At 37.1% G+C, this 26,630-nt stretch overlaps 1 protein-coding gene across 1 annotated transcript in view; it reads right to left on the bottom strand.

The window, feature by feature from the left end:
• Window positions 1–26,630, bottom strand: part of cacna1eb (calcium channel, voltage-dependent, R type, alpha 1E subunit b) — a 116,065-nt gene that overhangs the window by 19,004 nt on the left and 70,431 nt on the right. Inside the window, exons 21-36 of the mRNA XM_056265621.1 lie at window positions 22,464–22,623; window positions 22,228–22,357; window positions 20,414–20,473; window positions 19,930–20,036; window positions 16,986–17,082; window positions 15,542–15,702; window positions 13,244–13,381; window positions 8,991–9,192; window positions 8,562–8,726; window positions 8,265–8,375; window positions 8,080–8,160; window positions 7,736–7,855; window positions 7,203–7,268; window positions 4,870–4,961; window positions 3,767–3,941; window positions 2,512–2,639 (exon numbers count right to left, since the gene is read on the bottom strand). Coding sequence (XP_056121596.1) covers window positions 2,512–2,639; window positions 3,767–3,941; window positions 4,870–4,961; window positions 7,203–7,268; window positions 7,736–7,855; window positions 8,080–8,160; window positions 8,265–8,375; window positions 8,562–8,726; window positions 8,991–9,192; window positions 13,244–13,381; window positions 15,542–15,702; window positions 16,986–17,082; window positions 19,930–20,036; window positions 20,414–20,473; window positions 22,228–22,357; window positions 22,464–22,623 — 1,993 coding nt within the window. The remainder of the gene's footprint in view (window positions 1–2,511; window positions 2,640–3,766; window positions 3,942–4,869; window positions 4,962–7,202; window positions 7,269–7,735; window positions 7,856–8,079; window positions 8,161–8,264; window positions 8,376–8,561; window positions 8,727–8,990; window positions 9,193–13,243; window positions 13,382–15,541; window positions 15,703–16,985; window positions 17,083–19,929; window positions 20,037–20,413; window positions 20,474–22,227; window positions 22,358–22,463; window positions 22,624–26,630) is intronic.

Below are 26,630 nucleotides of genomic sequence, written 5' to 3'. Positions count from 1 at the left end.
TCAACCAGAGTGACCACCTTGGTCACCACTCTTACCAAGACCCTTCTCCATCGATTGCTCAGTTTGGCCAGCTCTAGGAAGAGTCCTGTTTGTTCAGAACTTCTTCCATTAAGGATTATGGAGGCTACCTACTTCTGTGAACCTTCAATGCAGCAGAATTTCTTTTGTAGTTGTCTCCAGATTTGTGTATTGACACAATTCTGTGCTTGAGCTCTGTAAGCCATTCCTTTGACCTGATGGCTTGGTTTTTACTCTTATATGCATTTTATGGCGCTTTGCCACTGAAGATTAGTTCCGCTTCAAAGTGGGTGGGATTATAAACTGATCGTTATAGTTGCGTCAAAACCAAATGACGCGAATCCAATGATGCTGGTAGTAATGATTCTCTCTGACCAATCAGTGATCTGCAGTGTTTAAACGTCACATTTTAGTATCGGAATGACTCGCTTAGAACCTCAACTGAGGTGGTACTAAAAAAAGTACTAGGTACTGTACACAGTATAAAACCCCCCAAAAGAGAGCCGTACCGAACCATTCCATGCAGTGGAAAATTGGCTTTCCAAATCATGTCCATTCAATTGAATTTGCCATAGGGTAACTCAAGTCAAAGTGTAGAAACATGATGATCCAGTGAAATTAGAATGTTTCTGAGCTGAATTTCAAGTGTCCCAGATAAGGATAAGGGTATGAATACTTATGCAATGTAATTATTTCAGCTTCTTATTTTTTATAAATTTGCAAAGTTATCACAAATCTGTGTTTTGCTTTGCCATTATGGTGCATGGAGTGTAGATTGATGTGAAACAAATTAAGGGGTACAAAAACTTTTGCAAGGCACTGTATTGGTGTCCATACCACTTTCAATGCTCAAGCTCTTTTAAGCAGGATGGATTCTGATTGGCTGTCAATGTTTGTATTGTTCATCAGCTGAAAAAAAAATATTTCTGAAAGTAATATTCAAAGATATTGTTTATCTGTGTCACTATTATTACAGTTGTGGTGTGGACTCTGCTTTTCTTTTCTTTTTAGAACGATTTTTAAAATTATATCTTTATCGCTATTCTTATCGTCCTTGGTATAAATGGAGCTTAAGTTCTGAAAACAAATTCCGCCAGACAGAAACGCAGCACACTAGGTCAGTTTAGATTGAGGCACTGCCTAGTTTAGATTTCAATCCGCAATTAGTCAAACAGAGTTCAGTGGCACGTTTCTGCATAACATGCTAGTTCTTACCAGAGATGTTATCTTATCTTCTCTTTGTCCACATAATGTACTGTATAGCATAGCCTACATTTATAGATGTATAGTTTTAATACCCCTCAGTTTGCAGTTGGAAGAAAACATAAGGCAGGATGCCAAATAAAGTATTTAAAATAAATATAGATAAAAATATCCAATTTCTTTTGTCCAATTAATCAAACAAACAAGAAATCAACAGGATAGTTGGTTATCAGAAAATAAAAATCCTTAGTTGCAGCCCTAACATTAATACACGTTGTTTGATACATGCTAACACCACAAAGAAGGATGTTAGGGTAGGCACGTACAAACCCACCTTTCTTTGAACAATCGAGGCCCTGTCTTCCTTAATGCGCCTTTTCATCTGACATGACATCATCCTTCCCTTGAAAGCCTGTAAACAGAAGGATGTGGCCTTCAGCTTTACTTACAGGGGACACTCCTTTTTTTTTTTTATCAAAGTCATCCACTGGCTTCGCTAAATTTGAGAAATTTCATTTAAATTCCAGTCTTGCAGAATGCAACTATAACTGCAAGATCTTCTTTCATTAGCCTAAAATAATTTTAGACTTTCTAAGCATCGGCATTCTGATGTCTAATAATTTTCACTTGAGGCCAGTCTAAATAAACAGCTCAAGCAAGTCCTGATTGCACAAAGCAATACAGCTTAGTTTGTGTTCCGGCAGCGCATAGGAATCCAAGTCCCCATCTGAGAATTTCAACAAATTTCACCACCACAAAACTGAAAACATCTGCCCGTGTCCAAAGCAGTGAGCAATGTAGCCAAATGTTCTTTGCATACTATTCAACTTAATTTGATTCAAGCACAAAAAATTAAGCCGTCACAACAGTCGCAAACAACCATTGAAGCTGAACATCTACCAAAATAAAACAACAGATCCACTCCTCCATGGGTTCTGCTTGAGGTTTCATCCTATATCTCCTTTTCATGCAAGTTTTATTCTTTTTTATGCAAGTTTTCCTTGCCCAGGACTTGCACTTGGAGGGTGAAGACCTAGAATCTTTGTATATTCCTAACTACTGTTAAATGTGCTAACATACAAACTTGAGTTGAACTACTGAATTGAGTCACATCTGAATGAATAAACCAAAGTGAAATTAAATGGGAACATGATTGTGGATGTTAATGAGCAGCGGTTCCTAGTGATGTGCCTCTATGCGTATGGCAGTAAGAACAGTGACAATCATTAACATTTTTATTATAACTAGTATTCCAGTAGTTACAGTTAGAGGTGATCTGTTTGTGCTTACCATGCTGCTCGGTCATATTCCCCCCAGATGCGCACAAACTCGTCCAGGTGGTGAGGTCCAAGAATGGACGAGTCTCTTGTCAAATACTCAAAGTTGTCCATAATCACAGCCACAAACAGATTCAGCATCTAAGGACAAATAAAGTTGCAAAATTTTAGATGTAGGCCAAGTGAAAAAAAATGTCAGTCATTTATTATTAAAATATCTATGGAGCCTTTTCACATTTCCAGGGTTCTCAGAAGCGGAGGTCTACAGCAAATATGATTTTTGCCCATTTGATCCAATAGCAAAAGATAAAATCAAAGAAAGTGATTCAATAACTTTCCAAAAAAGGGATAATAATATAGTTTTATTAACGTGGTCCGAAGAGAGTAAGATGTCATATTTGCCATTACTCCATCAGCCGCGGAATTAGAAACACTCGTGCAGCAGCATCAACTAGCTTTCTGAAATGTAATGCCAAGGTAATATAACACAACGTACAGTGTTATAAATGTACATTACATTTTAAAAAAGTGAAAATATAACTAAGTAACTAATATAAATTAGTATAAGGATGAGTACGTTAAGATGTTTCAGTGGGTATGCTGTGCCGCCCCTTAATCTAGCTACATGTGCTTTTGTTGTGTAAAGATATATTTAGAAAGAACTCATGTGACTGAGAGATGCACATGAGAAAATTATAAAGCATTTTGAATGTTCTACATGACACACTTTTTTCGCAAACACTTAACTAATTCACACCCATAAATCAAGGCACTTACTATAACCTCTTTAAAAAAATTTTTAAAAAAAAAACACTTTAGCTTGAACAAAAGCACTGATCTATCTTATACTTGAAACTTACCATTGTTTAATACAAATATTGTTGGCTTTTATGACTAATTGCTTTCTTCTAATTTCAGATGATAGTAGACATCCCAAAATATCATTAGGTGTATTAGTTTTACCCTTATTTTTGAGTACTTTGAACTTGAGTAAAAATGGTACAGTCTACCCCACTTTCCCATTTACATTTTAGCCTTTACTTTGCATAAACAGCCACTGTGTCTTAACAACTTAGTTTGACCAACTAGCAGTTAACCGATGTGTAATCCATCTTACTTTTCCAATTTAAAGGATACCAATCTACCTTTTTATGTAACTGACTTTATTACCAGTCTTGAAGAAAAAATTTAGATGACTAACTTTTAAGACTAGTCTAAGCAGTTTATGCAACTGGTCACTGCTGGACAACATGTTGACGAATTCTTACCAAAAATGAGCTGAAAAAGATGAAGGAGACAAAATAGAAATAGGCAAAGTCAGTGCCACAGCCCCCTTCATGATCTGGAGAAGTGAAAGGTGGTACTATTGAAGGGTCCGGTTCACACTCCTTCCCTTCTAGACATGAGAGCATGATCTCTTGCCAAGACTCTCCGGTGGCACTTCTGCAAGAAGCAAAGTAATATATTTACCCAGGAATAAAGCCAAACATTAGACTGAAACACCTCTTAATTAAAGGAGTAGTTCACCCAAAAATGACAATTCTGCCTTTATTTACTCACCCTCCTGATGTTCCAAAGTTTTTTTTCAGCGGAACATACAAGGAGAATTTTTGAGTCTTCATGCATTTTTTATTCTGTTCGAAAACAGTTTATAGTGACCACAGTTGTCCTAAAAAGGACAAAATATACTGTAAAAAAAAAAAAAAAAAGTGGTCTTGTTCTTTGTGAGGAACTCAATTTTTTATTCCTTTCCATAATCCTTTAATGATACTTTTTAGTAAGTTTCAGTGAAAAGTATTGTAAAAATGATGACAGAATTTTAATTTTGGGGTGAACTAAAATGAAAGTTAACCTTACAGCTTATATCATATATTTGGGCACCATGGTATTTTTAATGCTAAATTTCACTAAAGAAAGAATACGATATAATATTGTGCCCCCAATGGCTTCATTTTATTATGCCATATTCAATCTAAATAAATCTACAATTGAAATTTCTATTCAATTTTTTATTCACCAATAAAAAGTGTTTTATTGGTCACACTTTAGATTAGGGTCCAATTCTCAATATTAACTAACTATTAACTATGACTTTTGCCTCAATAAACTCATAATTACTGCTTATTAATGGTTAGTAAGATAGTTGTTAAGTTTAGGTATTGGGTAGAGTTAAGGGATGTAGAATATGGTCATGCAGAATAAGGCATTAATATGTGCTTTATAAGTACTAATAAACAGCCAATATCCTAGTAATATGCATGCTAATAAGCAACTAGTTAATAGTAAGAACAGGACCCTAAAGCTTAAGCAATTCTACTAAAATAATAAAATATATTTAAATACATTTTCTCTCAGTGTTTTGTGATCTTACCTAAAGAGCAACATCAAGGCACCAAAGAATGTCTTGAAATTGTTGTGTTGATTAATGTGGCTTTCATCAGTCAATTTAATATTCCCAAACACCTAAAGAATGAAGAAGATATTATAGTGTCACAGTTCTGTTCAGTTAGTTTCATTTTCATGGACTTTTAGTTCGTTTTTCTCAGTCACATGTTCTTCTTTGTCTTAGTTTCCCGCCACTCGTTTGTCTCCTTGGTTACCGTCATTGTGAGTTCTGTGTTTCAGCTGTGTTTGATTTATCATCTCGTTTGTGTTTGCTTTAATAGTTGTACCCTTACAGTCACTCTTTGTCCGGTCACCGTCTATATTTGTGGTTGTTGTTTTGTTTGCCTGCCTGTTTGGATTGCCTTCGAAGTGGATTATTAAAGACTTTTGAAACTTGATCATCATCGTCTTGTTCTTCTTCCCTTCAACCTTGCGTGACAGATAGATGTACAGAATCAGATGTACACCATGCATTTTTAAATTTCATATCACTACTCAAAAGGCCAGACCCTTCTGACAGATCTTTGATTCTTTCAAATCTCTGGCGTACATTGTCAAACATAATCGAATAATCTAAATAATAATTTAAATGTGTGCCAGCATCAAATGTGCCAGAAAAAATTAAAACTGAAACAAAGAAAAGGCTAGTTATGGCACTGTCTGACCTTTCACACACTTTAACACACAAACTAAAACAGAGTGCATCTGTTGCAAAGCACTTGAATTGAAAAATAAATGAGAAGAGTAATTTGTAGAGACTGAGCTGCCAAAATACAATAAAATACATTCTAAAGTTTAGGGAAGTATTCAGCTAATACCAATCAAATTAGAAAGTTAGGTGTGGTTGCAGGAAAGGAGAGAGTTGAAGCGTAGATCTAGATGCAGCAGTATTTATTTAATGAAAATAGAAACACTCTGGAACACACCAGAACAGGAATACCACAGGAGTATGTCAAACCAACACTACTTCTACTTCAACACTACTAAGATCCGGGCCGTCCCCGGGCTATCCGCTTCGGGGGTAGACTGCTGATTACAGATACAATGAATGAAAATGAAAACCCTGGCACCCCTGGTATCCAGGAATGCAGCAGCAGTGAAGCCATGGCCAGGGCTGACAAGACTACTCTGGACTGAAGTACCACCATCTCGACAATGACAACCTGCAATGACTGGAAGAACCTTCCCTTCTTTGAGAAGCCTGGGCATGCATAGGCATCACCAACACCCAGAAAAAGTGAACGAGGAAAGGATAAAACTCCTTCAAAAGAAGAGGAAGGCGTGGACAACACACAAAGCAGACCATCGAATTGAACTTGCAAATGCTAAATGGAGGAAGAACATGCTAAAAAAGGAGCATTTGAAGATTCTTCAGTCAATTCTCTCTCACCGCTCAATCGACTCCATCAAGAAGATACTGCAACTGTTAGAATGGACACCTCCTCAGCACATTCAACGTATGATGAGTCAGACATCCTCTCCCCAAGTGGTGCCAATGGACCCACTTCCGAATGAACATCCCTCAGACCAATCATCACTGTCAAAAAGGCAAAAGCAAATCAACCCATTCTCCAGGTTAGCCTGCGAAGGAATCTCCATTTCTGGAAAGAGTAAGGATGAATGAATTTCATAGTGCGAGAGTTCAAATCTGGTCCAAGAAAGAAGATGAACATCTGCTAGAGCAGACTGGAAAGATATGGGTTCAGGAAAGATCTGACAGAGCACTGAGTGAGGTAGTAATAGGAAGAACAATTGAGTCGATTAGGAAACTGCTCCAAAAGCTCAGGTGGACCCCTCCAATCACCTCTGAGGCAACAATTTTGAAGTCGCCATATAGGCTGCAAGATCAAATGAACGGCTCTCCAGTGGTTGAGTCTACATCTGAGGGAAGAGTGGAGGAGTTACAGACTACAACCCAGAAAATGTTGGAAAAGGCGATGGAAAGTTTGGAACTTTACAAGCTGCGGAGGAAAGATGCAGCATATACAATCTTGCAAGTTCGGTGGAGGAAGGCACATTGAGGATTAGACCGATGAATTGATTGGATGGAAGAGTAATTGCCGAAGGTCTAAGTGATGACAACCACCATCGGCAAGGAATGTACAACAACTACTGTTGGGGAACCCAAATGGAAGAGGTCCCGGAGGGACTGAGTACTGAGTATACAGACTGATTAGAAACAAAGACAACAGGAACTACAAAATGAAATAAACTTCAAAATAAGAGTCTTAGGACACTAAAAACACAGGCAAGAAATGACATTTGTAAAGTTTACATCATTTTTGACAACTGCCATACATATTGGTATGAAAAACGTACCTGCATGCCAATAATGGCATAAATGAAGAAAAGCATGGCAATGAGGAGGCACACATATGGAAGAGCCTGAAACAAGAAGAGATTAAACATGTTAAACATCACATAAAGATGCAGATTATGTACAGACAGAACTGAAAACAAGCTCTATCAAAGGTTTGCATACTATTTGAACAGTCAATTTGTTCCTTTCTAGTCATTTGTGACACCTGGATATTTTTTTTACCTTTACAAATAATTTTACATAGATAGCTGGGTGGATTTCTAGTTGTCTTGACTGATTTTAATGATTTAGTAAAAATCCACATTATGATGGACAGGCACTGGATTGTGAGAATATATTTTATCCTATATATATATATATATATATATATATTTATTTATTTATTTTTTCATGACTTTTCTAAGACTTCTATGACTAAAATGTTGGTAATTTCTATACATTTTCCAGACCTGGAAATAACATTTGTAAAATTACTTTAGGTTTTTCATTACCATGAAGGACAGTGATGCATTTAGTGCAAAAGTAATTTTACCTTGAAGGACTGAACAAACGTCCACAGCAGAATCCGTATTGTGTAGCCTTGTCTCAACAGTTTAATGAGTCTAGCTGCCCGGAAAAGCTTTAGAAAACTCATATTGATGGTGTTCACAGACTAAATGGAAAGAGAGAGGAAAGCAATTGTGTACTTGTGACAAAGGTTACTTGATAGACAATTTATCTAGTTTTAATGATTTTTTTTATATTTTTAGAAAACAAGTTAAAAAGAGGGGGGCCAGAGCTAACAAAAACCCTAGAAGGAGCCCAGAAACCCTAGCGACGGCAGTGTTACACACTCTTTGATTCATATTCAGACCCATACATGTGAAATATTCCTACCTGTAAATCTACCACAATTTCAGTTATACTCCCCAGCACTGTGATAAAATCAAAGATGTTCCATGTATCACGGAAATAGTTCTGTGAGTGAAAACAATGAACAAGTAAATCAATTCAAATACATTATAGATGTATTCTCCTTTGAAGGACACTCATTAACATCAATGAGATGTTATTAAACTCACTATGAATCCAAAGGCCATGATCTTTAAGATGCATTCCAGAGAGAACAGCACAGTGAACGCTGTGTTTAGGTGCTTCAGGACAACGTCGTAGGCAGCTGGCGCAGAGTGGTACTGAAAAGTGTGTAGGTTCTCAAATCAGAAATGCTGTATACACCTCAAAGGATTATACTTCAGATATTTCAGCAAGTTCAAGACCATTTAATGGGCATTAATATCAAATAAATTCAAATAAAATATCATTTCTTTTTTTTAAATGAACATAATTCTTTCCAAGTTATTGCATTTGGAAAGTTATACCTTCATCATGAGCACTACTGTGTTGAGTGCAATCATGACTAGAACCGTGTACTCGAATGATGGTGACACCACAAAGTGCCACAGTCGGTACTGGAGGGTCTGCCTGTTCTGAGGCATGTATCTTGTTAGGGGTTTTGCGCTGATAGTAAAGTCAATGCATGCCCGCTGAAAGAGTGAGATAAGAAAGCAGTGAAGGAATATGCTGGTTAGTACTGCGGATTGGAAACACTTTGTTTAGTGTTTATTCATTATTAAAGTGTCACTATCATTTAATGATGCTAAATGGCAGTTAATAAAACCTAGCAACATGGAATATATATATAAAAAAAGCTTGATGCATAATTCAATCTACTGGATATTGAGGTCTTATATTTGGCTTTTTACTCACTGCATATTGCATACATTCATTGTATATGGATGTATATTCACCTCGTTTTTCTCCAAGTTGCACTCCTCCATCATTTTGTCACCCTGCTCCTGGAATGTGATTATGATGAGAGCAACAAAGATGTTGACAAAAAAGAAAGGAAAAACCACAAAGTATACGACATAGAAAATGGACATCTCCATTCGGTTTCCTCTGCTTGGGCCGTGGTCTTCTTCAGTGACATCCACAGAGTGTTGAAGAACTCTGTAGAAAACAGGGATATGAACAAATAATGAATGCATCCAATGAATTCAGCCAATAATGAAAGTCATCTTTGACCATTCATAATTGCAGCAATATTATTGATTTGACTGAACTGACACTATCGGATGAGAACTGAGCTGGATGATGACATCAGCTGAATTGAACTCAACTCAATTCCATAATTGAGAAAATTTACACAGGTCTTGAACCGAGCTAATCTACCCTGAACTGACTTCAGTTAAAGAAATGGCACTATTGTCTTTTAAGAGCTGTTTTACTACAGAATTGAATTCCGTTTGCATCGTTGATCATTATTTTCATGTTTATCACTGTTCACATTTTCATGTTTATCATGTTGGTGGCCATTGGGTCTGTGAAAGCGCTATATAAATGCAGTCCATTTACCATTTACTGTAAAGGTGTATTGTATAAAGCGCCATATAAATAAAGGTGACTTGACTTGACTTACTTAAAGAATATGTTGCCTGTTTTCCCAAATCTTGGCTCCCAAATCAACGGCCTCCAACGGCCGGTGCCGGAAGTGATTATAGTTTATAAAGTAATAAATATGGATATTTTTCTTACAAAAACATCGCTTCACTTCAGAAGATCTTTATTAAACCCCTGGAGCCATATGGATTACTTTTATGATGGATGGATGAACTTTTGGGAGCTTTAAAAACTCTTATTTTCTTATATAAAAACTTGTATATTTTTTTCAATATAACTCAGATTGTGTTCGGTTAACAATAAGAAAGTCATAAACACATAGGATGGCTTGAGGGTGAGTCAAATTTGGGATAATTAAACATTTTTGGGTGAACTAACCCTTTAACTAGTTTTCTATAATGTAATGCCAAGGTAATATAACACAAAATATAGTTTTATAAATGTGCATACAATTTCTTTAAAAATGAAAATATAAAAAAGTTAATAACTGTCGAAACATGTAATCACAGTCTGTAAAAGAGGTCAGTTTTTAGTAAGTAAAATCTGCAGCATTAAATCTCTTCCTGCTCCTTTATAGACATGCTACTCAACCCAAATTGAATTCCTAAATGACAGTCCACATTGTTTTCCTGGCCTTTTCAAACACTGGTTCTTTACATCGGCTATTAAATAAACATCTCTCCACATGGATCCTAAATGTACATTAGTTTCGGCTGTAACCCTGTAACATACGAGTCGTAACAAACAGAGGTGTCATGCCCTGTTCTGGTTCTAAGCTGATGTTTTCCAACAGGTCAAAGATCCAGACTATACTTGAGAAGTTAACTGTGAACTGCTATCTGACAGAAAATCTGCAAGCCACCCATAATATCTGAACAGTTGGCTGGCCGATAACAGGGACCAATTTGCACGTCAATAATTACCATAATTGGAGAAAATCGTTGTATTAAAATAAGATCTGTTATGAAATCCACTCAAAGAAGGGAATTGCAGAATTTGCAAAGGTTTTAGAAGATCTGAGAGCATTTATCCAGACTACACACAGTGTATTATTGGACAATTAGCAGCATCACGGCTCTCATAACTGCACGACGTCGAGGAAATGTTTCTGAATCTACTTCATAAATCAAATGATGGAATTAAGCCATTTAAAGAACAGATGAATCTTAAACAATTCAGATAGGATCTTGCTTGCCTTTGCTGCAACTACCGTACAGTTCACTATTCGCCTTTGGCTAAGCCCCGCCCCCCTTAGTTACTGTTGCTACGTCCGACAAACAAACTTCATCTGGGCTCTGGTATCGACATGGCGTATGCTGTGACGGCTCTTCCTGCTGAAATTTTATCAAACTTTTATAAAGCAGCAAATAAAGTGTCCGATAGAAGTAGGCAAAAGGGTCTGCAATATACGTTCGAAGGCTATATTCACGACATACAGGTGAAACGCAAGGAACAACAAGGCATCCAAATAGAGGCAAAAGCAGACCGGTCACAGTCAAAACATGAACCACCGCATATCCTACTAATGGAGACGGAGGCTGGGACTAACAATATCAAGGAGCAACACTGTTCATGCAAAGCTGGGTAGGTCTCTATTCACTTCTATAATCGTTACTACAAAGCAAACGGACTACGCGAGTATAACGTTGTATTTATTAGCAGCGTGTGCTAGACGACACTTGTCAGGATTTGACTTCGGTTTTGGGAAGGGAAAAAAACGGACACCCCCCTCCGACCTCTCTGGGAAACGCGTATCTGTGTTACAAATGCCCCAGGCACAACGTTTAACCATATTTTTGATAAAACTACGACGGTAATAGCCGGCCGAGACCAAAAATATGAGACGCCTGTGTTAAAGTCAATGGAGCGCTGTGGAAAAGTGTCGGACCACTGTGGGAGCGCGTTCTTGGCTGCGCTGTGATTGGTCAATCTACATTTTAGGGTGTGGCTTAGCCAAAGGCGAATTACCCACATCCAAAATCGTAAAAAAATTACATAGTAGAATCAAACTGTGCTTTGAGTCGATCAGATGTTCCCCTCGAGATTGCTCCTATTTAAAGTAGTTTGCCAACACAATCTCATGGCAATTCATAACCATTTTATGTTTTGACGAATCGGTGGATAATTGATATGATTTCTAACAATCTCATCCTTATGCTTTTGTATGATCTGCTTGCGTCCCAGTGATGGTAGGATTGAAGGGGGGGATGGGGTGGACCTTCATGCTTACTATTTTCTGATAATCGTACATTTCTGTACGATTCACATTCATTACAGTTATTCTTTCCTGTGAGATCAGGCTGTAGTTTGCAAGAAGGTTATTTTCAAGCATCTTGGAGAAGATGCCACAGGATTTTCTTTCTCTTCGTGTGACCCAGTACTGATTTGATGATGATGATGATGATGATGATGATGATGATGATGATGATGATGAGATCATATCTCCGTTTGGGCCATACCATCTGTTGTATGACTACTTTTGTTCATACAAACATTTCACTGTTATAATATTTGCAGTTGCAATGTTTGGCAATCTACAACTGATATTTCCTAATAGTGTACTAAAGGAAAACATAAATAACTGTCTTAAATACATGTTTTTAGACTTTTTGCACAGCACATTTACTTATCGAGATTACAGAAAACTGCTGGACAAGTTCTGGTAACTGTGAAGGGATTTTGTTCATTCAACACTGCCAAAGCTTTCACAATGTGACATCTATTATGTTTGAAGAGAAGCCCAGGTCTTTCATGTTTGACATTTGCTGACGTTTCTAGCATTTTTGGATTCGATTTGCTCTTACACAGAAGGTTCTCTGGCAAATTGAGCCCAACGGAATCAACGCCCAGTGCTTCGTTGTTATGGCTTTCAGTCCTCTGATTTTGGATCGTTTAATGAGCAGTAAAACCTTGTTAACTTATTCATTTATTTAAAAGAATTTGAACTGTTTCAGTAATTAGAATATGGTCATTTCGTTCACCATCATGTCTTTAAGCAGGCAGTCATGCATAAAGAAACGCATTGTCTATATGTGTATATAAATAAACAACTTGAAAAAACTAAAAACTTATTTAGCATCTCATTCAAATCGTACATCCCCATCCTCCAGCTCTACCGTAACAGAGAATTTATAGGGTAACCTGTCTGACACCAAAACATAGAGCGCTAAATCTACACTGACACAAATTTCCTTGGCAGATGTGTTACTAGTACTCGAGAAGGCAACAAAATAGCCCAGCACTGACAGGACTCTTCCTTCCAGAGAAGTCCCCATCCTTCTCAGGTCTCCTCCATGCGCAGAACAATCTTGGGAGCTGACCAAAAATGCATCACATGTTGCCAAATGCTCAGTCTTGATGCTCCGTAACATACAGTTAGAAACATCCAGAGCTTCCCACAGCCCTACTTCACCAAGCCATTGAGTGTGACCTGATATATTAACATGCTTATGGAGTGTCTCGAAACCATCAAGCAGTTTCAGCCTAATAGCAAGGCAAACAGAGCTACTGATTTGAAATTAAAATTAAATGATGCAGAGGGTGAAGATTTTATGTAAAACAAAAAAACAATCAACTGCAATATATAAATAAATGGACTTACTGTGGCCAGCCCTCTCCCGTGGACACAGTGAAGAGTGTAAGAAGAGCCCAGAGGACATTATCATAGTGGAACTCGTGTCTCCTCCACTCCCTCTTCTTCACCTCCTTCCTGTCCCTCGCATAGTCAATGTAGTAGCCCCTACACAACACCAAACAGGGGCATACCAAGAAAATGTAACTGAAAAGTTACAGACCGTTGTACAGCTTGACCAGAATTTTCCTGTATTTTCTGTTCTTTTGAAATACAATAGTTTGATTTACTCTGCAGGAATATTGTAAATAAAAACTTCCCAATCCAGAAAAAATCCAGAAAAGCTGCAAAAATGTCTAAAAGGTTCTTAAATTATTGGTTTAGAAATGGTTTTAAATCTACATTAATGGTAACATACAGTATATATATACACAGTGCCTCCTTAAAAAAATTGGATGAGAAAATGATCAATATTTTCAAAAATAAAACAACGCAAAAAATACAATATGTGACATTAAAAAGGGTACAAATCACTTGTTTTTCTATTCACGAGTTCACACTTACATATAATTAGAGTGGATAAGATTTAATGCGGGGGGAGGGCTCCGAGCTCAGAGTTTGGCCCGAACCCAGAGTACTCCCCCCTATGTAAGTGTTTAGGACTGGAAGTGTGGAGAAGGGGTGATGGAGGGATGCTGCTAAACTATCAATGGAGTGAGGTGAGATCGCTGAATCTATATATACACCTCTTATCATTGATTGCTGAGTGCACTCCACTCGTGTCAATTAACTGAACGTGCTCCTCCCGAACTTTGTTAATAAAACATCATAAGGAACACTGTCACCAGCAGAAGTTACAGCGGGACGCCGCGTTTCTCTTGCCTCCCCTGAGCCCATTGACTTTTAACAGATCCACTTAAGCGTGTGGTGGGTTTAGTGGGGGGTAATTGAAAATGAATGGGGGAAAGTCATGTGAGAGGAGGCAAGGCTTCCATCGCGCTATGATTGGATATGATTTGTTCACGCGATAAATCCCGCCTCTTGTTTTCATGCGTGTTCCACGTTCGGGAATGGGAAGGCTAATTAAAAAGTAAGTAAACAACTCAGCCACTTAGATATCAACACTTTATAGCATGTCAAAATCAAACTTGAAAACTTGCAGCGTGTGGAAGGCAAGGTGGATTAATTGAAGTATCAGGAAATTCTAGGAGAAAACGTCATGCCGTCAGTGAAGACGCTGAAGCTTGGGTGTCACTGGACCTTCCAACAGGACAATGATCCCAAGCATACCTCAAATTCCACCAAGGCTTGGTTGCAGAAGAAGTCCTGGAAGAGTCTACAGTGGCGTCACAGTCACCTGACTTAAACCCCATAGATAATCTCTGGTGGGATTTGATGAAGGTATTGCAGCACGCAAACCCAAGAATATTACTGAACTGGAGGCCATTGCTCATGAGGAACTGGCTCAGATTCCTCAGAAACGCTACCAGAAGCTGCTGTCTGGCTATACATCTCGTTTGCAGAAGGTCAAGCAGTACTTGAGTAATTTGTACTACTACTAAGTATTAAAGATGCTTGCTATAAAGGGGTATAATCATTTTGAGACTGCAGAAGAAGTAGCATTTTAGTTGAATTTGGGGAAACCACTCGAAACATTTGTTGAGCTATTTCAATTACTTTTGTTTGATTTGTTAACAGCTGAAAGTCTGTACATTTGCCAATAAACCTGAATGGCGGTTGAATAATTTCGATTACAACTGAATATTAGCCTTATATCCAAATTAAGTGTAAGTGTTATATAATTTGAATCCCACACTCATACAACTATTTAGGGAATAGAAGGTAAATCAACCCGATCACACTAAATGCGCCTCTATAGCACGCAGTGTGTTTATCGTGTAATTTATACGTGAAAATTAGATTTTACGTGCATAGGATACGCATGGGTTGGTTAGGGTAGGTTTAGTAGTGGTGTGGGGTGCGTGTGTATAATACGTTTGGGTAGAATTAGTGGTGTGGGGTGCGTGTGTATTACACGCAAATGAACTGCGTATCAAATGCACGCAAAAACTGCGTATCATATGCACGTAAAAACTCATTTTCGCGTATAAATTGCACGATAATACACAATGCGTGCTATAGAGACGCATTTACGTGAGAACAGGCTGGGTAAATAGTTATCACTGTAAGCCAAGATTATTTTTTTTATTTGATTTAGTTTCCTACAGTCTACCTACAATGTTAGTAAGGATATCTTGCACTAAAACAGTCATAAATTAGCTTGTTGTGAACATTGTCCACCCTCTCTCTTAAAATATATGCACTTACTGGCATTCTTTCTGGGTGCCCATTGAACCATCAGTACAGTAGAAGAACTTTCCCTTAAAGAGCTGCACTGCAATGACAGCAAAGATGAACATGAAGAGCTTGTACACGATGAGAATGTTGAGGACGTTCTTCAGGGATGTGACCACACAATCGAACACAGCCTGCATGACACGAAACATTCAAGCAGAAGATATAATTATATTACATATCCCTTTCTAAACAGGTCTTCAAACAGGAATGCAAATGAGTTATTCAATCACTGAGCTAGTGATCTAGTGTTGTATCAATGTTCATCAGATATAAAGACTCCCGAAGATAGATTAGTGACAACGTTACACCATTATGTAACATGTTACACCTCATTTCAAATCACCACTGTGCACACCACTGGTTTAAGGGTGGACCTTACATTATTTCTAAAAGGTTTTACATTCACAGACGAATACTATCATACAAAACTGCCACCGCATAAAATAGTTATACGTTCTCTCATGAGATAAGGTTGGGGATTAAGTGCACATGACCAGTAACTTCATATGTCTCTGTCATCCCTATCCCCAAAGATCTCCCATCACTAATTTAATTATGGTTTAGTTAAATGGTCTGAGGATAATTCTGATAATTCTGGCTCTGTATATTACTGCATATTGATTTAAAATGAAAAATGTCAAGTGCTGCATGTTATATTTAGTCTACTTTTAATTATTCACCGAGGAATTACTCATATTTGGACGGCAGAGCGTCCTAATGAATTCATTAAGTGGAGTGTTTTTGTGAGACTGTTTCAAAGGAATAGTCTTGGAATATTTCGTGTATAAGTCTTTGAAATACATAACACATATAGACTATATACTAAACTATGGAGGATCCCTTTCCCACTCTACAGATAAAGCGTTGATAAAATAAAACGAAATTCTTTATCTAATGTACAGGCAAGACAAGTAGTTTGTTTAGGCATGGTTGGTAGGGAAATTACAAACCTGCGCACACATATTCAAACGAATATAACTATAGAATCAATTTTTAATGCGCATGTGAACGCCATCCGGTCACAGGTTCGCGTTTAAAGTCTGTTTAGAGAGAACGCCGTCGTCTTAGTGGCCCCTAATGTAATAACAAATGATAATTTTGCTGGAAGTGAATCAATCAAAACCAACTTTAGCCGGAAATAACATTATTCAAAATCGCTTTAAAGCCAAAACAATCTCTGTTACCGTAAATTGTATGTTTATCTCTGTAAAGCTGCTTTGAAACAATCTCCATTGTTAAAAGCGCTATATAAATGAAGATGACTTGACTTGACTTAAACGTTAGTTTATCGCCCCAGCAAAATTAGAGTGTAGAATAAACAGACTTAAAAGAAATAACCACAGATATGTCAGTGTGGTAGGCAAACTGATGGAAATCTGATCTAAACATTTATAAAATGTGAAAGAGCAGATACCTTGAGCTTTGGAAGTCTTTTGATGGTCTTGAGAGGGCGGAGAACTCTGAGAACCCTCAAGGACTTAATGGTCTTTATGTCTCTGCCTTTGTTGTTTCTGTGATTAACAAAACACATTAAAATATTTTAATATTTATTATTTAAAACATTTTTAAAAAGAAACTAAAAATGCCCACACAACAAGTATTATGGCTGTCAATAAATAAAACATTTATGTAAAATGTATTCACATATATTAGACCCCAAATCAAAAATAAAACTTTTATATAAGTAACAGCTCTTTTAAAAAATGTATTAAAAAAATGTATGAAAATTCATATCAGTAAGGCAAAAAAAAAAAAAGAGGTTTTATTTTGCATGGAGCGGGTCACATGAGGACAAACATGTACTACTCACTCTATCTTGCTAACCCTATGTTAATGGATGCTTTTACTCATAAAAAGTCATCTTTGTTTGCTGTGAATTTCATAATGAAAGTTGAATTGGTAACTGAAAGATTTGCATTATTCTGCATCCATGGTGCCATTTTAAAATCAGTGTTTGAAAAATGTGTCTTGAGACTCTTTCGAAACCATGAAAGAGAAACATTTCTTATTATGAAATTTACTGAAGTGCAAGAGGTCATGATTAATTGCATACGTTGTTTTTAAATAATGAATCACACTAAATTAACAAGTTAAATCGACAGCCGTAATACATAATGCATAACCTAAGAATATCTATGTATGGCGGATATACTGAGAGAATGAATGACATTTTTTTTTTCATTCATAATTGCAAACATGGATCAGACATCACTATATTAACACACACACACACAAACACACACAAATAAATGATCGTGGCATCCGAATGTATATTTAAATGGACAGACAATGACACAAATGAGAAGCATTTGCTGTTACCCCATTAAATTCCTGGCAGCCACAGAGACACAATCCAAAACAATAACAGAGAAGCATTAAAAGAGAAAGAACACATGAACATCTCAAGTGTGTGTAAAGCCATTAAATAATCAAGCTGAAGTGCCTGAGCTCAACCAGAGCATATTCATGTCTGGAATATCCTTTTACAGAAATATTTCCTTAAATAACAACACAAACAAATATGCGTTTTTAAGGTAAAATGACCCTTAACATTTTTAATAAATTGTGAGAAATCTTATTATCTGCTAATAAATGTTTTATTGTACATGTGTCTAATGCTTGGACGTTTTCAGATGATATTAATAAGATATTACCTGTGGAATTATCTCTGATGTGGACTGCATGAATTTAGGACTTGTTTCCGATATAGACTCTTAATATTAGGACACCACCATTCAATTGAAGATAATATATATTTAAGATCATATTTCACATACATTCTTCAAAATGGCTATCATAAATCAGAAAGTAACTATATGTGTGTGAAATTTGTATGTGTACCATAATAGAATATATTAGCAAACATCAAGCATACAAGAGCAGTAACCAACCACTGTGGACTTATATAACTTAAATGAAGGGTATCCAAAGTACAGCCCACGGGCCCATAGCCTTCTCTGAATCAGCCCGCAAGACGCTTTATAAATAGAACAGGATTTGGCCTGCTATTAAGAAAGCATATGAAATTTATAGACTGCCTTTGGATGTTGATATCTCATATAGCCAAATCTCTTAACACACCACCTCCACTAGTGCAGTTGCCACCAGCTTCTTCTACTGTCCGAGGTCCACTGATGAAGTTGCACACAAAGAATGAAGAGACTGTTTGGCTTTTCATATACTGTACTCTTTTTTTTTTACACACTATACCCTACAATTAGCATAGAGCATTTGGTAGTAAATGATGACTATACCCGTTTAGCCTGCATAAACTACAAAAGTTAGTAAGTGTGATCCTCTGGACTCCAACCTTCCCAATCTATCAAATAACACATAAACCCACAGGCCAGTCTTCACTTACTAATCTCGGTCTAGTACTGTTGTCAACTGGAGCCTAAATGTGTGGGCACATTTAACTTTGTTTCGAATTTTCAGTAATTTCAGAATCCACGCAAATGGGAATTACAGGTGAGGGCGAAAGATTTTGCAGTGGATTCACTGGTCATGTAGTAGACCAACATAAAGCTGTTTGTTTTAATACAGCGCTACACTATTAACCGTAGAAAATGAACCTTTTGCTAATGTGACTGCACTGTAAGAATGGACAGGTTCGAGTAAAAATAAAGACGTTGATGCTGATGGTCATTAATGACTAGAGTGGCCTAATCTGGGCAGAATATTAGCAGAACTAAACTTAAATCCTGCTTTTTTGCAACTTCTAAGTTTCCTAACATAAAAAAAACAACCTCTGTCCCTATAATTGCCTTCTAGCCAGGAAAATAATGGTCTGGTTATCCACTGAGACCTGAAAATAAAACGACTAATCAACCACATTCACTCACAATTAATATCCAATTATAGCAGTTCACCTACTTGCCTATATCGGTAAGACTTTAGAATACAGTTCCGTTATTAATTAATAACTTGAGTGTATTTTGCCATATATTCTGAATTAGGGGTTACTCGCTGTCCGAGAGGCGGCTTTCTGTCAATGGAGGGACAGAAATCTCTCAGATTTAATTAAAAATATCTTCACTTGTGTTTTAAAGACAAACGAAAGTCTTACGGTTTGGAACGACATGAGGGTGAGTGAATACTTTTTTTTCATCTTTGGGTGAACCAATTAAGCTGGAAACTGCAGTGAATTGTATGTATAGGTACATTTTTGGAGTTTTGCAAAAATGTAGGAAGGGAAACATATTTGTATAAAGTTATCCAATGTTATCCGGTCTGGAATCTGGAGTTATCCCCAGATGCCTCTAAAGCAAAACGATTACAGGTTAATATCATCATCAGAAATCTGACTTTATGCAACAACTTTTCACACAAGGAAGATGGATATCACTTGAAATACTTACGTCAATGCAAAGGCAATTAGAGCTCCAACCACCACAATAAAGTCTAGAATGTTCCACAAGTCCCGGAAATATGATCCATCATGAAGAATGAGGCCCTGGTCAATCATCTGTATAAAATGGTATATTACAATATTATAGAGAATATAGAGTATATAATTTTCGGTATATTATAAGTAACATTCTATATATGTTTACCCATATATCTATATACAAAAAAATATATAATTGAAATGACATATCACATCTGTCTCTGTGTTGTCCCTAGAATTGAAAAAGTATTAGGGGAGAAGCCCACACCTTTTTAGCCAATCATAAAGGCTCACTGCCAGTCAATGATTTGGGGATTGCTGAAATCGGGTTAGGTGAAATGTCTTTGGAGGGCAGGGTTTTGGAAGAGGGCATGTCATGAAGTTATATAAATTCCTTACACCACCTTTAATATAACAGTTATTTAAAATCATGTTTGAAGTAAGAAAGCAGATACCTTTATAATCATCTCAAATGTGAAAACGCCAGTGAAAACATAATCAAAGTAACGGAGAACCTGCAAACACAGTAAACAAACCTGTCACTTTTATTTGCATTTTTGTGTCAAAAGACAGAACAAGAATCGGCATGCTGATTTGATGTGCCCCTTTTATGCTTTTTCAAATTTTACCTTGCATGCAGTGTGTAATATAACTGTTTGTGAATGTAGAGGTCTGAAAAAGTTTTAAAGATTAGTGCACAACAAATAAAGTCATTGTCTCCTAAAGGAAAGAATCGCATTTGAACTGCCGAAACAAGTCGTCAGCACTTCCAGTATTACTTCCATCGTTAATATTCGTATCACGTTGTATCAAGCGCTGAGGAAGCCTCCGGAGCTGAAATTCAGTTATGGTAATAGACGTTTTCTTCACGACCAATCACAGCAGACTGAGCCATCTGACCAATCAGAGGAGAGTAGACCAATCACAATAGACTGGGTATCTGACCAATCAGAGCAGAGTAGACCAATCACAACAGACTGAGCCATATGACCAATCAGAGCAGAGTAGACCAATCACAACAGACTGAGCCATATGACCAATCAGAGCAGAGTAGACCAATCACAACAGACTGAGCCATCTGACCAATCAGAGCAGAGTAAACCAATCACAACAGACTGGGCATCTGACCAATCAGAGCAGAGTAGACCAATCACAACAGACTGAACCATCTGACCAATCACAGCATAGTAGACCAATCACAACAGACTGGGTCATCTGACCAATCAGAGCAGAGTAAACCAATCACAACAGACCGAACCATCTGACCAATAACAGCAGAGTAGACCAATCACAACAGACTGGGTCATCTGACCAATCAGAGCAGAGTAGACCAATCACAACAGACTGAACCATCTGACCAATCACAGCAGAGTAGACCAATCACAACAGACTGGGTCATCTGACCAATCAGAGCAGAGTAGACCAATCACAACAGACTGAGCCATCAGACCAATCAGAGTAGAGTAGACCAATCACAACAGACTGAACCATCTGACCAATCACAGCAGAGTAGACCAATCACAACAGACTGAGACATCTGACCAATCAGAGCAGAGTAAACCAATCACAACAGACTGGGCATCTGACCAATCAGAGCAGAGTAGACCAATCACAACAGACTGGGTCATCTGACCAATCAGAGCAGAGTAGACCAATCACAACAGACTGAACCATCTGACCAATCAGAGCAGAGTAAACTAACCAATCACAACAGACTGAGCCATCTGACCAATCACAACAGACTGGGCATCTGACCAATCAGAGCAGAGTAGATCAATCACAACAGACTGGGCATCTGACCAATCAGAGCAGAGTAGACTGAGCCATCTGACCAGTCAGAGCAGACTGAGCCATCTGACCAATCAGAGCAGAGTAGACTGAGCCATCTGACCAATCAGAGCAGACTGAGCCATCTGACCAATCAGAGCAGACTGAGCCATCTGACCAGTCAAAAGCAGACTGAGCCATCTGACCAATCAAGAGCAGAGTAGGCTTGCAGAAAGGAGGGTTTTAGAGAGACTGAATCTTTAAACAAATTGTTTTCAGATTCTTGTGAGAAATTAGCTGATGTAGGCTACAATATATATTATGGGAATTTTTTTTGTTGTGTTTTACCCTGGATGCATGTAAGCCTATTGTAGGACACTACAAAACAAAATTAGGAACATTTAAAATAGCATAATAGGGGCACTTTAAAATCAAAATACTCATTGAATTATTAAGGACTCGTATAATAAATAATGTAATATGTTGAAATACAATAGTTTACTTTATTCCTCTCTGAACTGGCGCACACAGGGTCCTCAGCAGCTAGTGCAATACTGCTGGCCACAATCACCAGGAGAATGGTCATCTCAAAGTACCGCAGGGTCACCACATAGTGGCAGATCCTTCTTATGCTTAAGTTACAGAAAGAAAAATCAGTTTAATGTTATATTTGTCCCGTTTGTCATGCATGGTATATTGTACAAACAACTATAGGTGTGAGATTGTGTAAACACTTACGGATTTGTGCTTTTGAATATGAACATGCTGTCTGGTATGTCAGGTTTGGGGACAGTCGACTGTTCACCTCCATTCTCATCATCATCATCGTCATCATCATCATCATCGTCATCATCGTCAACTTTATCTGAGTGACTGGCTTCCACATCCTTGAAACTGACTGTGACGGGTTAAATCAAGAGAACAAAACAAATATGTCAGCACTTCATTCACAACAGGTTTAAATCTAAATATGAAAATTACTATTCTTGAACCCATTTTCAAGTAAATATACCATAGTGGCATTTTATTAATTGTAAGTAAAGGTCTGCTACCCGACCCAAGCACAAGAATATCTAAAAAACAATGGATTTCAGTTTCGGTTTTTCATCCATAAATTTTGATTTGGTTTTGTAATAAAAAAGAAAAAGAAAATAAAAAATATATATTTATATATATATATATATTTTTTTTTATTATATATATATATATATATATATTATTACAAAACCAAATCAATATTTATGGATGAAAAGTGTATATATATATATATATATATATATTTTTTTTTTTTTTTTTTTACCAAAATGTAAAATATTTGGTATAATTTTGATTTCTTTGTCAAGTGAAATATAATTTTTGAAATATCAAAAAATAAATTCCATTTTAGCCACAGTAAATTTGACTAAAATTAATGACACAGCTAGCTATATATGTGTGTATATATATACACTCACCTAAAGGATTATTAGGAACACCATACTAATACTGTGTTTGACCCCCTTTTGCCTTCAGAACTGCCTTAATTCTACATGGCATTGATTCAACAAGGTGCTGAAAGCATTCTTTAGAAATGTTGGCCCATATTGATAGGATAGCATCTTGCAGTTGATGGAGATTTGTGGGATGCACATCCAGGTCACGAAGCTCCCATTCCACCACATCCCAAAGATGCTCTATTGGGTTGAGATCTGGTGACTGATGGGTCCATTTTAGTACAGTGAACTCATTGTCATGTTCAAGAAACCAAATTGAAATGATTCAAGCTTTGTGACATGGTGCATTATCCTCCTGGAAGTAGCCATCAGAGGATGGGTACATGGTGGCCATAAAGGGATGGACATGGTCAGAAACAATGCTCAGGTAGGCCGTGGCATTTAAACGATGCCTAAAGTGTGCCAAGAAAACATCCCCCACACCATTACATCACCACCACCACCAGCCTGCACAGTGGTAACAAGGCATGATGGATCCATGTTCTCAATCTGTTTACGCCAAATTCTGATTCTACCATCTGAATGTCTCAACAGAAATCAAGACTCATCAGACCAGGCAACATTTTTCCAGTCTTCAACTGTCCAATTTTGGTGAGCTCTTGCAAATTGTAGCCTCTTTTTCCTATTTGTAGTGGAGATGAGTGGTGCCCGGTGGGGTCTTCTGCTGTTGTAGCCCATCCGCCTCAAGGTTGTGTGTGTTGTGGCTTCACAAATGCTTTGCTGCATACCTCGGTTGTAACGAGTGGTTATTTCAGTCAAAGTTGCTCTTCTATCAGCTTGAATCAGTCGGCCCATTCTCCTCTGACCTCTAGCATCAACAAGGTATTTTCGCCCACAGGACTGCCGCATACTGGATGTTTTTCCCTTTTCACACCATCCTTTGTAAACCCTAGAAATGGTTGTGCGTGAAAATCCCAGTAACTGAGCAGATTGTGAAATCCTCAGACCGGCCCGTCTGGCACCAACAACCATGCCACGCTCAAAATTGCTTAAATCACCTTTCTTTCCCATTCTGACATTCAGTTTGGAGTTCAGGAGATTGTCTTGACCAGGACCACAGCCCTAAATGCATTGAAGCAACTGCCATGTGATTGGTTGATTAGATAATTGCATTAATGAGAAATTGAACAGGTGTTCCTAATAATCCTTTAGGTGAGTGTATATATTTATATAGTTGTGTCATTAATTTTAGTCAAATTTACTGTGAAAACTGAATTTATTTTTTGATATTTCAAAATTACAATCAAATTACAATCAAAATACAATACAAAAATACAAAAATATACCAAATATTTTACATTTTGATAAATGAATTTAAATATGTATGAACATTTAACAAAAACAACATGTGAAAAACGTCCTTGTGAAAAGTTAAATAATATTACAATAAATACACTAATGTAATGTATTGCTGTGTATTCTTTATGATTTAGTTATTAACTCTCTTTCCACAACAACACACTAATTTGTGTCTAAAATGCAGAGTATATTCACAATGTTTATTTGGGAAGTGTTTTTTTTTTCTGTCAAAAATGTTTTTTTGTAATTTTGTCAAGGTTAAATGTTTACAGTTTATTTTGAGTGTGCAGTTTTGAGGTTCAGTTTGGTTTCCATCTTAAAATTTGAAAGTACCGGTCGTCAACTTAAAGCCTGTGCAAACTTCTAAACGCCAGACAGTTGAGGATTTAACCCCTATCACCCCTACGTCCAAATATGTTTACTTCCCTATTACATAGTATGTGAATAGCAGTGCACAGTATGTCCGAATTTGCAGTATTAAAACACAAAAAAACAATACACAAGAAATAGCAGGATGACCTAATGCTTTCTCTGAGATTCTGAAGCGTGCATCTGATGGACACTTTACTATCCCATGGGGCCACGGGAAAAGAGTCGTAAAGGGTGGGGAAGTAACACCACTGATGTGTGTCACATGACAATGCCTGCATGGCATTGCATTGTATTCATACTACATACGTGCATACTGTATAGAACATACTTTGTTAATGTTTGCAAAAGTTCTTCATCAAATGTAGCGATTTCATATGCTGCAATAAGATTTCTTAGTGGCTTTGGCTCTGTGAATGGAGTGTGATTGCCAGGGTAAATATATATCAGGGCAAATATATAACTGCAAATAGCTGGCAAGCTGTGTTGCTGGTCTCAAAGTACATATGTTTGGGCTTTCATTAAACATGCATTGAACTGTATAAAACTCTATTTCTGAATTGTTGTGCCTATCATTTTCTTGGTACAACTCATTGGACTCTCTGTAGGCTCCTAGGTTCTGATCTTGACCACGATTTCTTGTGATTTTGCTTATCTAATTTGCTTTTCATTCCACTTATGGCATGCACAGGCTGGAATATACCTGAGCCCATTGTGTGACATGTTTCATAACTGTTTTAAGTGACGTTTCAGCATAAATATATTAGATGTAAATAACCTGAATGAGATTTACTGTAGATTTGCCTGAGTTAACACTAACCGAGCTTTCACGCAACACCCAGCATCAAGACTACTACAGCAATGTACGGAAGCGTATTGCATTTACTTGAGGAAAAGAATCGACTGTTTTTCTGAATTAACGAGTTAATTATCTCAGAATTACGAGATTTTTTCATGAAAAAAAAGTTTTTGCTCTGTTTTTCTGAATTAACGAGTTAATATCTCAGAATTACGAGATAATTTTTCATGAAAAAAAAGTTTTGGCTCTGTTTTTCTGAATTAATGACTTAATTATCTCAAAATAATGAGTAACTCATTAATTCATAAAAACAGAGTGAAAAAAATGTTTTTCAAGAAAAAATTCTCTCATAATTCTGAGATATTAACTCGTTAATTCAGAAAAACAGAGCAAAAACTTTTTTTCCATGAAAAATTCTCTTGTAATTCTGAGATAACTCGTTAATTCAGAAAAACAGAGTAGATTTTTTTTCCTCAAGTGAATGCAATACGCTTCCGTAGCAATGGAACGGAATACTCTAAAGACAAACTGCTCTTTATTTTCTGAGATTGCCACAGGCATTGATGACCCACTTCTGTGTCTCTATAAATGAATCTGTCCTCACTTTAGCAAATTATCCGCTTTGCAAACAGAATCAATGGCTACAGTCCACCCCTCCTTCAGGACTCAGCCACCATCAGCCACTAAACTACTTCACTGTTGCACTTTGATCACTAAGAAAAACACCAAACACCACTTCATTACTGAAAACTGCTTATTTCAAACTCACACTTCATTCATTGCACATTGTATTATAGTAATGGTTCTCACACGTATGTTCTGATAAAGTTACAGAGTAAAAACATTGCTAAATGCAAATAGGTAGTTCAGATAAAATTCTTTTTGGAGATTGCTTGACATGCTGTTCTCCAAACATCATTCTGATACTTCTTTTATATTCGTTAT

Source organism: Rhinichthys klamathensis, unplaced genomic scaffold, assembly GCF_029890125.1.
Source record: "Rhinichthys klamathensis goyatoka isolate OS25496 unplaced genomic scaffold, OSU_Roscu_1.1 h1tg000011l_1, whole genome shotgun sequence".
NCBI lineage: Eukaryota > Metazoa > Chordata > Actinopteri > Cypriniformes > Leuciscidae > Rhinichthys > Rhinichthys klamathensis.
Note: the sequence above shows the minus strand (reverse complement) of the source record. Positions and strands in the feature narration are given on the sequence as shown.